General features: G+C 44.9%; 1 protein-coding gene across 8 annotated transcripts in view; it reads right to left on the bottom strand.

Annotated features, from left to right (window-relative positions):
- Window positions 1-14454, bottom strand: part of Ac13E (Adenylyl cyclase 13E) — a 143539-nt gene that overhangs the window by 25641 nt on the left and 103444 nt on the right. For all 8 annotated transcript variants that reach the window (XM_075688326.1, XM_075688331.1, XM_075688333.1 and 5 more), the window contains 3 exons: window positions 12300-13916; window positions 8046-8203; window positions 1092-1217 (listed from right to left, as the gene is read on the bottom strand). In XM_075688326.1, coding sequence (XP_075544441.1) covers window positions 1092-1217; window positions 8046-8203; window positions 12300-13797 — 1782 coding nt within the window. In that variant the 5' untranslated portion in view covers window positions 13798-13916. The remainder of the gene's footprint in view (window positions 1-1091; window positions 1218-8045; window positions 8204-12299; window positions 13917-14454) is intronic.

Genomic DNA, 14454 nt, shown 5'->3' with positions numbered 1-14454 from the left:
TTCATCTACAATGTAATATGTCGCTGCAAATGATCAAGCTGCAGTCACAAAGTCATATGAAGCCAGAAGGATGAAGCTTAGGGAAATCCATGCACTGTCAATCATTCCCATGCTGGCTGAACCGCCGCAACTGCTGCTCCCACAGATACTAGCACCAGAGCTTGCTCTAGTGATTTTTATAGGAAACTCTATGCTTGTTACAGTCTATACCATCAAGATTGTCATGAAACTCAAATGCCAGATTCATACACTCCAATTGTGGTGCACATGGCTTAACCTCATTCTTGCTGACTTTGTGACCAAATTAAAGTAAGCCATGTGCATTGCCAACACTCAATACTTCCTTTGCAGACCACTGTGTGTTTAAAGAGAAAATATCAACAAATTAGATACCTACAGAGGCGAACAAAAAGATATGACATTTTGTACCTTGGGTCCTCTGAGCTAAACTGCTGATAAAGCTGGCACTGTGTTAGGTCAGACCACTAGCCTTGGGCAATAGCCTCCTGAACATTCAATGCCACGTTTTGCTATTCGCACCACATAGCCCGGCCATCGTGCACACAGCTTGTGGACTCCAAGATCATATAACAAGGCCACCATATGCATCAACCGCCATGCGAAAATATGTGCGTGCTGGTTAGAGAAATTTTAACAATAATTGGAGAGGTTAGCTGAGAGTAAGGCTTGGCATGCTGCTGCAAGTTTAATATATTAAAGAGATCAAAGGAGAGAAAAGAAAAAAAAATGTGGATGCATCTACACACACAAACTCGGAAATGTGGGCAACAGTGAGCCTCATACAAAATAAACAAAGTGGAAAATTGAGATTTACAGCACCATAACTACTTAAAAGTTAAACATCTCAGCTCCTTGGCAGCAGCAATGTACACCTTGTTTGACATAATGGAAAAAAAGAGTAACTAATAGCTTAGAAATGTAAGCAATTTTTTACAGGAAACAATAATATCATTTTGCTCACTACAGCGCATCTCTACTCAGAACATCGAAGCACAAGGCGCAAAGATAAAAGAAAAGACGAATAATGAGCAATATGGATTCAGTGTTTTAGAGCAGAAAGTCACACTGACTGTGTCCTGAATGCTGCTCTGCCTGCTCCGAATGCCCGAATCTTTGCGGCTACTGTTCAGCGTTGAGAGGCTGCTGTGGCGGTGGACAGGGGGTAGCATGGGAGCAACTTCTTCTTCCTCAATGTCCTGGAAAATTTTTAAAGATAGTTACATGAAAACATAGGTCATCTAGTCTGCTTGGACTACAACAGCAATTTATCTTTCCTGAAACCACATAATACAGCTTTTATTTTCAGAACTGAACTTCTTGAATGTTGAGCGAGAGTTATTTGTAGTCTACTTGCCATATTTAAAGTCAAGCATGGTGAAACAAAGTGCTCTAGGGCAAACTGCGCTATTGTCACTTCTGAGCAAAAAAAACATTTCAGTACATCAGTTACAATCTGTACCCAGTAAATAGCCTTTCGAAAATTCAAACTGCTTAAACATCTTTGCACGTCAGGCAGTCACAGCTGCAAACTTTTGATGTAAGTCCTAGCTTAGTACTGAACTAGCTCCTTTCTTATTTACAATATTCTTTTACAACCTCTTGCACTAAAATACAATGCTGGCTTATTATATTCACAGATGACAGTACTTTCCATGTGAAAAGTGCAGTACTAACCTTGTAGAAAGCTACAGTACAACAACATGCGCTACAATGGTTATAGGGGCGCTGTTATCTGTTAGTAATCGACTTTCTCTGTTAGTAATCCACCTCTTTTTAAGTCACAGTGTTCTTTCAGAACACTAACCATCTAGACCGTTTTAGTGTTTCTAGGCAGTGTTTTATTGACCTACAGTCATGTTTGCTTTGTTGCCTTTATTCTTGCCTTTCAAGAATGTAGCCTGTAAATCCTCTGTGACAAAAACAAAGTGCATTTTCATACACACATAATATTGTCGTGGTGCAAAGACGATAGGAGATGAGGACACGTATAACAAAAACAGCTTGTGTTGGTAGTTGAGCCTAAAGATGACCTCTTCGTCTTCTAATCTCCGCTAGGCCAGTGCACGAGACGAAGCCTACTAAAGCTGTCATTGACATAGAAGAGATGCGGCATTTGTCTCCCTCTAAAAAGAAGCCTCGCCTCAATGCTAGAGGAGGTCACTGGTGTGAAGTTCCTTGCAAAGTCACTCACTGATGCACGGCTTCATGTGTATTACGTGCACAACTTCAGGCCGGTGCTGGCAGCGCCTCGTGCAACAGGGGCTATCTGGAACTACTTTGTAGGTGGTGTCACTTAGGTGTCATAGTACTTGATACGATCCAAAGTATCACCTTAATCTCGCATCTCTGGATGGGCGTCCAAACTCACACTCTGTCACCAGTTTCGTAGATTACTGGTCTATGGTGAGCATTGTAACGGCCCGTGTCATAGTCCTGATGTTGACAGATCTGTATGCATGCGAGCTGTCTAGGTTCTTCGGCGCCTCGTGTAAACACAACAGCATCCATGTCAGTGCCATCACATTCATGTAGGAGCATTGCATCCAACATCGTCCGTATATCTCATCCGTGAACAAGGCTGAATGGAGTCATCTATGTTGTTTCTTCCTTAGCAGCGTTGTATGCAAAAGTTATATAAGGCAGGATCTCGTCCCAATTTTTGTATTTGCATACATCCACATACATGAAAAGCATGTCTTTAAGAGTTTTGTTTAGGCACTCTGTGAGTCCGTTGGTTTGTGGATGGTAGGCTGTTGTCCTGAGGTGAGTCATTCCATTGAGCATCAGGACATTATCTAAAAGCGCTGCCATGAATGGGGTTCCTCAGTCTGTGACTAAGATGGTTGGTGCACCATGTCTCAACACAACATTCTGTATGAAAAATCACACCACCTCTGCTGCTGTGCCTCATGTGAGAGCCTTTGTTGCAGTGTAGCGAGTCAGATAATCAGTCGCGACAATAACTCAACAATTTCCTACACTAGATGCAGGAAGCGCTCCCAAAAGGTCCATTCCGATATGGTCAAATGGTGTGTGTGAGACCTGAACAAGTTTTAGCAGGTCGGCTGGTTTTCTTGGAGGCGACTTGCACCTCTGAAAACCGAGGCAAGTCTGTATGTGATGTTTCACGGCCATGGCAAGTCTCAGCCAGTAGTACCTTTGCCATACTCTGTTCAGCGTCCGCATGTAGCCTAAGTGGCCAGAAGTTACCTCGTTGTGACAAGCTTGGAGTACTTCAGTCCGAAGGGGTGTAGGAACAACCAGTAAATAGCTGCATCCAATGGGTGAAAAGTTCCTTTTGCAGAGAACATCGTTGCGTAAACAAAATGACAGTCCTCTTGAAAAAATTCTAAGGGCCTTGGGAGTTCACCCGCCTAAAAAAATTAATAAGGGCAAGCAACACAGGGTCATGTTGTTGGTGTGCAACGGCGGCCGTATCAAGAACACGGAGGAATGGCGTTTTGCCTTCATGGGATGGAGCAACCAACTTTATTAGTGACCACAACAGGCTATCAGCATCTGTACGTCTTTTCTCCAACTTGAAGACGACCATCATATCGAACTCTTGCAGTCTGAGGCTCCAGCACGCTAGTTGCCCAGAAAGATCTTTCAGGTTTGTCAGTCAGCATAGTGAATGATAATCACTCATAACTTTTAAAGGCTGGCTGTAGAAATATGGGTGAAATTTCATAACCGCCCACACCACACCAAGGCATTCCTTTTCAGTTGTCGAGTAAACGGCTTCTGTGCGCGAGAGCATTCTGCTTGCATAGGCAATACCCTTTCAGCATTGTCCTGCAAATGCATGAGCACTGCTCTCAGACCAACATTGCTAGCATCAGTGTGAAGCATCTTAGGGGCTGCTTCGTCAAAGCAGGCAAGTACTGGAGGTGTTTGTAGCCATTGCTTCAGCTCATAAAATGCAATTTTCTGTGCCTCACTTCACACAAACACCACGTCATCTCTTGTGAGGTGAGTTAGCGGCGATGCAATGTGTGCAAAATCTGCGATAAACTGACGATAATACGTGCAGAGGCCCAGAAAGCGCCTGACAGCTTTCTTGTCACACGGTATAAGGAATTGTGTGATGGCGGCAATTTTCTCAGGATTGGGAAGAACACCAGCATGACTGACGACGTGACAAAGAAACTGCAGTTCCTCAAAGCAAAAGTGGCATTTTTCTGGCTTCAGAGTGAGGCCCGCCAACGGGATGGCTTGCAGAACCACTTTCAGTCGTTGCAGGTGCTCGTCAAACGTTGTAGAAAACACAGTGATGTTGTCGACATAGACCAAGCAGGTTTTCCACTTCAGCCCCTATAGCACAGTATCTATGAGCCTTTGGAAAGTTGCGGGCACAGAGCACAAACCAAAGGGCAAAGCTTTAAATTTGTAGTCCATCTGGCGTCACAAAAGCGGTTTTCTCAGTCTCTCGGGTCCACCTCAATTTGCCAATATCCCCTTTTCAAGTCTATTGAGGAAAGCTAACGAGAGTGCTGAAGCCGGTTGAGGTAGTCATCTATATGTGGGAGTGGGTAGACATCTTTCTTTACAACCTTATTTAGCTTGCGGTAGTCGACACGAAAACGCAGGCTACCGTCTTTCTGGACTAAAACTACAGGCGATGCCCAGGGGCTCTTTGATGGTTGAATTACGTCTTCTTTGAGCCTTCTAGTTACTTGCTCCCGTATCGCTTCACATTCTTTCGGAGCCACACGACAAGGGTTCTGGTGAATTGGTCTGGCCTTGTTGATGCAAAGCAGTCCTGGAACTTGGCTAGTAATGCGAGGAGTTTTTGTAATTCTTCTTGCGGCAAGGTAGTGCGGACGCCAAGAACAAGAGACAGATCTTATGCAAATATTTCTTCAAGCATTGAAAAGCAGCCCTGAACATCTGCAATAGCGTCGGTATAGGCCACAACCGTGCCCCTTGGAAGGTGCCGACGCTCGATGCTAAAATCGGTCAGCAACAAATCTGTGTGCCCATTAACGACGTTAACGATACTTCATGCAACTGAAATATCTTGAGTAAATAACAGCGGGGTTTTTTGGTCTGCAACTCCTTCCCCATCGAACGGCATGTCGCATGCCACAGAAACAAGGGTGCACGACCGAGGTGGGATGACAACATCATCATCATTGAGGTGTAATGAGTTGCGCGGTAGTTCTAAGCAATCAGCTGAATCAGGGTCATGATAAAATGTTACCAAACGGTCTGGGATGTTGATGACCGCACCATACATTCTCAGAAAGTCTATTCCTATAATCAAGTCTTAACAGCACGCGTCAAGAATGACGAAAGTGACGACGAAAGATGCACCTCCTATGTTGACTCTCGCCATACATCGTCCGGCAGACATCAGTAACTGGCCTTCTGCAGTCCTTATATGGGGCTCTGTCCACGGTGTCTTTACTTTCCTGAGACGAACTGCGACGTCTGGACTTACTAGGGAGAAGTCAGCACCAGTGTCGACCAAAGCTGTTGCTTGCTGCCCGTCAACAAAAACAATAAGGTCTTCGCTTACAACTTCGTCGCTGTTATGGCTCATCAGCTTCATAGCGTCCTGTGGTGGAAGCAACGCGGGCTTTTTATTGTCGTGACAACTTGCAACCTTACCTCTAGCCTTTAGTTTCCCCATCGTGGGCTAGGTGACCTCTTCACCCTGAGGTCAGTGAGAGTGCGGCGTATTGGTGCAGACGAATGTGTGGGAGACGGAGATCATGACCGATGGCCCATGTCGATCTGGTGATTTGGCAGCGACTCCTTGTAATTGGCTCGGCGATCGTCAAAATGAGAGCGGGTGGCTGGAGGCCCTTGAAAACGACCTTGGCGGTGTAGCGAGTAGTCGTCGTTGGCACATTGACTGTCAAACCATGGGCAGAGAGGGCGAAACGGTATGTCATGATGCCAGCAATGGCAGGAAATGTGGCCAACACCATCGCAGTTGAAACAGAGTGGGCACCGATCTGCAGTTCGCCATACGTTTGTTTTCCAAAACTGCGGACATCTCGGAGGTTCTTCCTGGTATGACCAAGGTGAGGCAGTTGACGGCTGGCAGTACGGCAGTATAGATATAACAGCTGGTGAACGTCGCACCGCGGTGACGTAGTTCATGGAATGCGGCTCTGGACTAAGGTTCGGAGATGAGAATGCTTGCCTGATTTCATCACTTATGACATCGGGGACAGACGCCACTGGCGGTTCCACTGTCGGAGTCATGATCAATGTTTCTAATCAGATTGTGCAGAGAGCTCCAAGTTGTCAACAGTTATGGTGGCGACCTCGTTGATGCTGGACAAGCGATTCTACTGCCTGCATCGTTGATGAAGCGTTTGCTCAATAGCAGTAGCTTCCTTGATAAAATCAGCCACGATACTTGGTGGATTGCACACTAGTCCAACAAACTACTCTTTCACATTGTGCATGAGGTAGCATAACTTCTTATCATCTGTCATGTTTGGGTCAACTCTACGGCACAGACGGACCATGTCCTCAACAAACATTGCAACGGTTTCGTAGCGTTTCTGAACCTGTAACTCAATTAGCTGCTGGGCACGGTCCCATCGGTCGACACTCGCAAAGGTGTCAAGGAGCTGTTGGCAGAAGTCACTTCAGGCCAATAGACTGCCTTCTTTGTTTACATACCACGTACGAGCGCTACAAAATAGACAATGGTGAGCTTTTGTTTAGAACTCCACTCATTGTTCTTGGTGACATGCTCAAACTGGTCAAGCCAGTGTTCGACATCTTCAAAGGTGCCACCGTGAAAGCGATGGGGAATCCGTGGTTGAAGAAGGGTTACCTGTGGCAGGCTGGACAAACGGACGCTTTCAGGATCCCACACACAACACACACACACACACGCAGGTGCACTCGCACGCACGCACACACACACACACACACACACACACACACACACACACACACACACACACACACACACACACACACACACACACACACACACACACACATTAAGTATTTTCCTCTCTTTTGTCTAATATGTCTGGAAGGTTCCTGCAGGGGGCACAGCTCCAGGACAAGGCCTTGCAACCGACGACTGAAACGATGCACAGGTGTTGCAGTGGGCGACAGAGTGTCCGGGCTGGATGAACGGCTCCCAGGAGGTGTCTGGAGCATTGGGTTGCTGTACCCAGCACCTTCACCAGTGTCACGGTGCAACAAAGATAGAAGGCGAGGACATGTACAACAAAAACAGCTTGTTTTAGTAGCCGAGCCTAGAGATGACTTATTCGTCTTCTAATCTCCGCTAGGCTGATGCACAAGATGAAGCCTACTAAAGCTCCCATCACTGTCTTTGTTGTCGACATAGAAGAGATGCGGCAATATGTACACAACTGCTTCCTGTTGGAGGAAACACACACAATCACATGACCAGCAATTCACAGAGTAACTTAAATGGCTGCCTTGCAAACTAGCCCACAGGTGGAGGTGCGGGTCTCCAGTATCCTGTCTACTTAATTATACTTAAACATCTACTTAAACGTCTCCAGAGCTCACTTTCACCAAGATGAAGCAAACATTAGCTCTCACATACTGCACATCAAGCTGCATTTACTCCAGTGTTCTAGGCAGTCAAAGCTGCACAAAATGCAAGAATCTCACCCTATGATAGCTCGATTAGAATAGAATGATCAACAGCAAGTGACAACACTTGGTAAAAACGTAAGAATTCAGTACAAGTTTCACCGACAAAACTGCACTGCCACCTGCTCTCTATGCTTCCGCAATAAGGAAGTTTACAAGAAAGGCCAGTATTGAAAGACATACATCTTTGTGATGTAATGAAATTGAGTGAACATAACTGACTAGCATCTCTATGCAAATTCACTAACATTTGAACAGCGGCATATTTGCCACAGAATTTTGAAGCTGTCACCAACCATGGTCGGCAGCATTTTAGGAAAGAGTAGTGCATATAACTTGACTGTACTAGACATCCACTGAGAACGTCTTTTGAGCACCTATAAGTAACAACAGAAGAAAAACACAGAATTTGCTCTTACCCTAGGTTGGTGGGCTGGGCAGCTGACTTTTCGAGTGTCAATGGTCTTTGCGGTTTCTATAAAACCAATGGTGTGGGGCCAGGAATGTCGTGATGCCATCTGTTGCGCCTTGTCGAATGCTGTTGGCTTGCGGCCTCTGATGAAGTAGGTCTTGCGATCTAAGAATACAAAGTTAGAACGACCTCAGAACCCACAAAAGACCCCGCACCCCCTTAAACAACAACATGCAATTTTACATGTGTTAAGTGTCAAGGAAAAATGCGATTCACTGCAGTGCACAACCTGTTGTTCACATGATTGGACATATGGAATTTGCCTTAGGTGCTAAAATTCTACAAATAATTTCCAGTTGCCTCAAGAGCATGTGCAATACTGACAGTACTAGTGCTCTGTGCAGGCACACTAAAACATACACACAAAAGCTGCAAGGGACTGTTAATAAAGATGAAACTAACAAATCTGCCTACAGTAAATACAAGTGGTAGTCCTGATTTAAAGGGACACTAAAGGCAAATATTAAGTCGAGTAAAAGGATTGCTTATTGGTTGAGAACGTCTAAGGTGTCAATATTATCACAGACAGGGCTTTAGTAATCGAGAAATTGAGGAAAATGTAGGACACAATTAGAGACTCCCCCACAAAATTCGGGTACTAGTCAGATGACATAGGCACTGCTCATAATAATTCTGTCACTAGTACTCAAGCACTCATAATAAAAAGATAATTGCATAGCATTATAAGATGAAAGAAAATGCTCTTGTCCAGTTCTATTTGATCTCAAGCAAAAAGAACTCACTGATGTTACCCTTGAGGATGACACAGATGGTCGAAAGGTTTAGTTTTGTTTGACTTTGTGCTGCCTGCGCTTTCGTGTTTCTGTAGTTTCAGTACCACATCATGCTGCGCTGGTTTTGCTGGCTCGTGAAACTCACATAAACTGCAAGTAGCACAGAATTCCAGGTCTATGTGATGTTGCGAGATGCCTGAACACTCCATGACACTTGACCTAGAGCAGCTGAAACAGCAACTCCAATGGTCTGCCTTGCCTCGGTTCCTCCTTGACCACACGTTTGTGTTTTGTGCAAGACACCATGGCACCATCTGTTGGGCACCATTTTACTAACCAATGGCAGTAAAGGTCAGCAATGGCATAGGTAGCATCATCACTCACTGCTCAGGGGCAGGTGATTTGAACTGCGCTAAAGGTGTGCGGACCCTTCAGATGCAATTATCTCTTAAACTAAGTCTTTTCCTGGCACAAAACAAGTGCTGAAAGGTTTCTAGAACATTTTAACAGTCCATGTTAACTATATATTTGCCTTTAGTGTGCCTTAAATTCTTGTAGTCCTAATGTCAAGGAAGCAATGCAGTATACAGTAAAGAGTACAATCTCAAGAATGTGTTAGTTAATACCTGTGGCCTCTGCAGTGCTATTGAACAGCAAAAACACATTCTCCTCCTCAAACAAGCCCAGTCATAACTCCAAATGGAGTAACAACAGATCTTTAGTGTTAGCGACAGCAATGCATGATTCATAGAATTTGTGAGAAACCTTCACTTCAGCTTCCACCGACAGGTGATGTTTCTCACTTGCATCATTGTCTAGCCTCTAAGTGCATCGGCATGCCATGGAAGAATTAATTCACTCCAGTTAGCCTAAGTTTACGCAATTTCTTGATGTAATTAAATAAGCCTTTCAGTCAATACTAATGCAACCACTCCATAACTTTCTCACATGATTTCTAGATGAAATGAAAGGACGTTAAAGAGAGGTCGTGATGAGCAGTTCTTTCATATTTTTCACAAGTTCAATATAGAAAATATAGTGAGCTTGGCAAGTCAGCTCGTGTCTGTTTACATCTTTCTTCTCTACATGCACTACACTTTTCTCCACTGCTTCAATGCAGTTAACAATGTCTAAATCTCTTAGTGGTGCGCGCAGTGAGATCCAATGCTGCAATCACAACAAAACTTTTGCTTTGCTGAGGATTCCTCTTATATGAAAAAGGAAGCCTTTTACCCATAAGCTCTGACAATGCAGTTCTTTCAATAGTTTTTGCACTAGCTGTTATATGGTTTTTAGTCTCCTGAAAAGTTGCTGACAAATTTCTTTTGGTCCCTATCAAAACAAAAAGTGGGAAGAAAAATGGACTGTGGCGGCTATCACCTGTCTCACTTGTATCACAAATAGATAGCTCTTACTGTGGCACAAAAGACCTTAGACATACTGTAATAACATATACTTTATTAAAATGATGCAATTACCTGCCTTGTATTATTATTTGCTTACCGAAGGCACTAAAAAATTGACAATTTGGAAGCAAGCTTTTTAAATTCAGTTTTCGTTACCTCTATCTAGAATGGGTGCAATGGAATATGTGATCCAGCAGACTCATACCTTTTATTTCCATATATATTATTTCTTGCTATTACAGTTAAAAACAAAGCATGTTGCTTTGATGTGAATCTTTGACTTAATCAGTTTTGTTTTGTACATACTGCTTATACTCACAGGGTTAACCAAATATGGCAAATCAGTTTTGTGGAAGTCCACAAGGTGGAGGAAAGTACATGAAAGGGGAAAATTCACCCCCACCCAATTGTAGCGCAAAGCTACAAAGGAAATCCATACGAGTTTCTCAGGAAGAAAGCCTCGCAGTTGTATAAAAATTCCTCCTAGTCCGGGACTCGAACTCAGGACCAACACCTTTCTGGGGCAGTTGCTCTACTTTGTAGCCTCATGCTACAATTTGCGTGGATGCCAATTTTTTCCTTTCAGAGTTGACCAAAGCAGCAACCATATGAACATAGTGCCGACATTGTTTTGGTGCATCATTGCTCAGCATTGGTGTAGCCACTTTAGATCACGTCATAAGTGCGCTGCTATTACTAGTAAAAAAAAAGGTAAAAAGAATTAGGCCGGAACTTAGCACCAATAACTATCTGAGCATGCCATAGCATACATATAGTGTGATGACTGTTATGTCTTGACAGCTGCGTATGCATGAGCAACGGGCAGGCAACCTTGACCACTCTCATTTATCAAAGTAACGTTTCTGTACCTCGTAACTCTTTCGCAATTTTGTACACACTGTAACACAATCGTGTACGCTCAACACACCTCATGTGTTCTGTTAGATACCTCCAAAGTGAGTGAAGTCTGCCAATAATGCTATAAAGTAATGTGTGACCAATGGTGGCATCAAATCTCCGTCTTCCAGCACAGCAACTCAATGCTATAAACATTAGTCCATGATCGCATGCATGCTTCTCCCATGCCAAAGTCGCTTTTTGAAATATCTTGCAGGTGTATCACATGCCAGTTTCTCACATTATTCCCTTGTGATAGCTAGCGCTTGGAGACACTGTGTTAGCTTGTACTGCCTTCGGGATCGGCCCATATTTGTTGTCAGATGGATACCTACAAAGTGTGTGAGGTCCACCTAAAATGGTACCACATTAAAAAATTCATCATGGTTTATCCGTATAAATCGGTAATCACATGAGGCACATTTCAGCAGGGGTAACAGTGTGGTCGCCATGAAGTCCAAAATAGATAGAGCGACACCAGATCATGCCAAACCAAAACTAGGTGAGAAATATGTTTCATGTGGCTGCCATTAAGGCAAGAAGTAATGACACAAATAAAGAGAAGATTGTAATTGATAGTCTCCTTGCATTGCATAACTTGTATAACATTGCACAAGTGCAAACTGATTATAGTTGCAACTCTCAGTACCCAGCTGCAGGGTGCACACAAGTCTCGGTTTGAAGCACCAAGGCACTGATCTTGCTATGGAAAGTGCATATGCAAGCTGCAATGAAGTTTTCTAAGCCTGCAAGATAGCATGTGGAAGGTAGATGTGACTCGAGATGAAGAAATAAAGCAACCATTTGGCTTCAGCAAACAGAGAGCAGTAGTAACGTTTAAGCGGTAAGCATTGCATTGTGTGGAAACATGTAATTTCCACATTCCAATACAGTTCGGCAGTGCCAGGTGCTGATGACAGTGAAGTTGTCTGGGTGCTTTATCTAACTAAGAAAATATCACAGAAAAATTATTTCAAGTATAAGTGGAAGAAGCAGTGCAGTGTGGTCTACATGTGGCAGCTGGATGAAATAGAAAGCATTGTGGTCCATCATGAAGAAGGTAGTAAGAGACTTGCTAAAGACACTATCAAAGTCATTCTCAAGACGCATCATAAGCGATGTGCTATCTATGCTAAACATAGGGAGGAAAGTGCAGTTACTCACTTAGGTCCATCGGCCCTTCCTCCATGTAGTAATGGTCAATGAGGAATGCATGGGAGCTGTCCGACACATGCACCCTGCCAGGTCGTCCAGTTGATTCCATCTTGTTGGCATAGGAGACATCATTGGACCAGACATCAAACTTGAAGCGCTTGGTGCCCACGATGCCACACAGTACAGTGCCTGTGTGAACACCCACACGCATGTTCACCGACTCATTAGTGTCCTCATCGAACTCAGCAATGGCACGTATCATGGCAAGTCCCATTTCCACACAACAACGGGCGTGGTCAGGACGCGGCTCGGGGCAGCCGGAGACACAGTAGTAGCAGTCGCCAAGAGTGCTTATCTTCTCGCATCCAAGCTTGTTGCAGAGATAGTCAAAGCGCCCAAAAAGGTCATTCAGAAGGCCCACCAAGTGCTCGGCAGACTTGTTGGCACTCATCTGTGTGAAGCCAACAATGTCAGCAAAGAGGATGCTGACGTTTTCAATTCGGTGCATGTTGAAGGGACGGAAGATCATCTGTGAGGGCCGGGGACTGGTTGAAGGCTTTCGAGGCTGCTCGGAGGACGTGTCATCCTCTTCTGCATTGGTCATAAGCCACTCAGCCACCTTGGGTGGCATGACCGAATGAATCATTTTTTCCTTAAGCTGCTTCTCCACTTCAAGGTCACGACGCACCATGAGTGATTGGCCAACCTTGAAGAATGTGTTACGCATTCCAATCTCAGTCATCACCCGGGTGTGCAGACCGACGAGATGAACGCAGAGCTGAAGGAGCACGCGCACAGCCACAACAGTGCCCGTAAGGGTGGGAATGAGCAGTGCCGAAAAGATCTCAAAAAGTATTGAGTAGGCACTGCAAACAGCCACAACCAAATACAGGGGCATCGGCAGCAGTGCGTATGTGATCATGAGCACCAGGATGCAGAGCGAGAAGGCCCCCACAGACAAAATGTGAACTGCACTGTCATCGCCACGCTCGTGTACAATTGGCGCAAACACTGAAAGGGATGCAGTGCACAGCACAACCACGGTGGCTAGTGACACCTTGACATAATTGGCAGTATAGTGCCGTGATTGGGTGAACACAAGAGCAGCCATGCTCGACACTGATACCAGCAGTGACACCACAACCGCGGCAACCCAGTGCGGCCGCACCATGCTGGCCGAGTAGATGCAGTACAGCAGGGAAGCCAGCACACAGTAGCAGAGGGCATACTGGAAACGCTGGCGTAGTTGCGGAAATGTGCTCCGTTTGTACTGGGCTTCAAGGATGTGTGAGTCGAAGCGCGGGTCCCACCAGGAGCGTGCCGCCCGGTCAAACAGCATAGGCAGCAGGCCTGAGTAGCGCCGGCCACCGAGGCTGATGCTGCCCCCGGATGAGTGGCGATACGTGGGCAGGGCGATCTGCGAGGGCTGCAGGGAAATGCGCACCGACGTTCGCTCCTCCTCTGGGGCCGACCGGCTCGCAGAGAAGCTTGCCTGGTGGCCTGCCATGCTGCTGTCGTTGCCTCCTTCAAAGGCAGCCAGAATGTGGAGGCCACAGCACAGAACACCTGCTACCCGGTGGTGCTCTTTTGTTTGGTGGGAGGCACTCAGGATATTTTAGTTGAGTGCTGCATGAGAGAAGGACAAGATAGGTTCAGGGAAAACACCGGCAAGGCGGGAGATGGGAATTCAAAACGATGAGTAAAAGAGAACAAGGTGAAAGCCGGAGCCAACATTCTGACAAGTGGACTTGTCTTTTTCAAGGCGACAAATGCTTTCCTTGGCACGATAAAATTTAGAGAATTGCAAGCTATATAAGTGTTGTTACTTAGCTACAGGTACTATTCATTCTATTTCTTTTTTGTATTTTTCATTCAGCTGCTGCGTAATATGACTGCCGGAATGCTGATATACTTTAGTATTCGCTTTATTTAACTACATATTTTGCAAGACTCCCTCATGTTCTAAAAAAGAAGAGAGCATTGTGTGCTTTTGTTTTCTCTTGTTGCTCTCCCTTCATATAACATCCCAGTTCGTGCCCTTAAAAGTTAAGTAAGTTAGTTAATGATTATGATGATGATACCATTTCCCTTGATGTCCTTGCCATGATTATTTGTTCCTCTAGATGCAAGAAGGAAGATCAATAACTTGTCATACAATTCATGG

Source organism: Dermacentor variabilis, chromosome 4 (genome assembly GCF_050947875.1).
Source record: "Dermacentor variabilis isolate Ectoservices chromosome 4, ASM5094787v1, whole genome shotgun sequence".
NCBI classification, from domain to species: domain Eukaryota; kingdom Metazoa; phylum Arthropoda; class Arachnida; order Ixodida; family Ixodidae; genus Dermacentor; species Dermacentor variabilis.
Note: the sequence above shows the minus strand (reverse complement) of the source record. Positions and strands in the feature narration are given on the sequence as shown.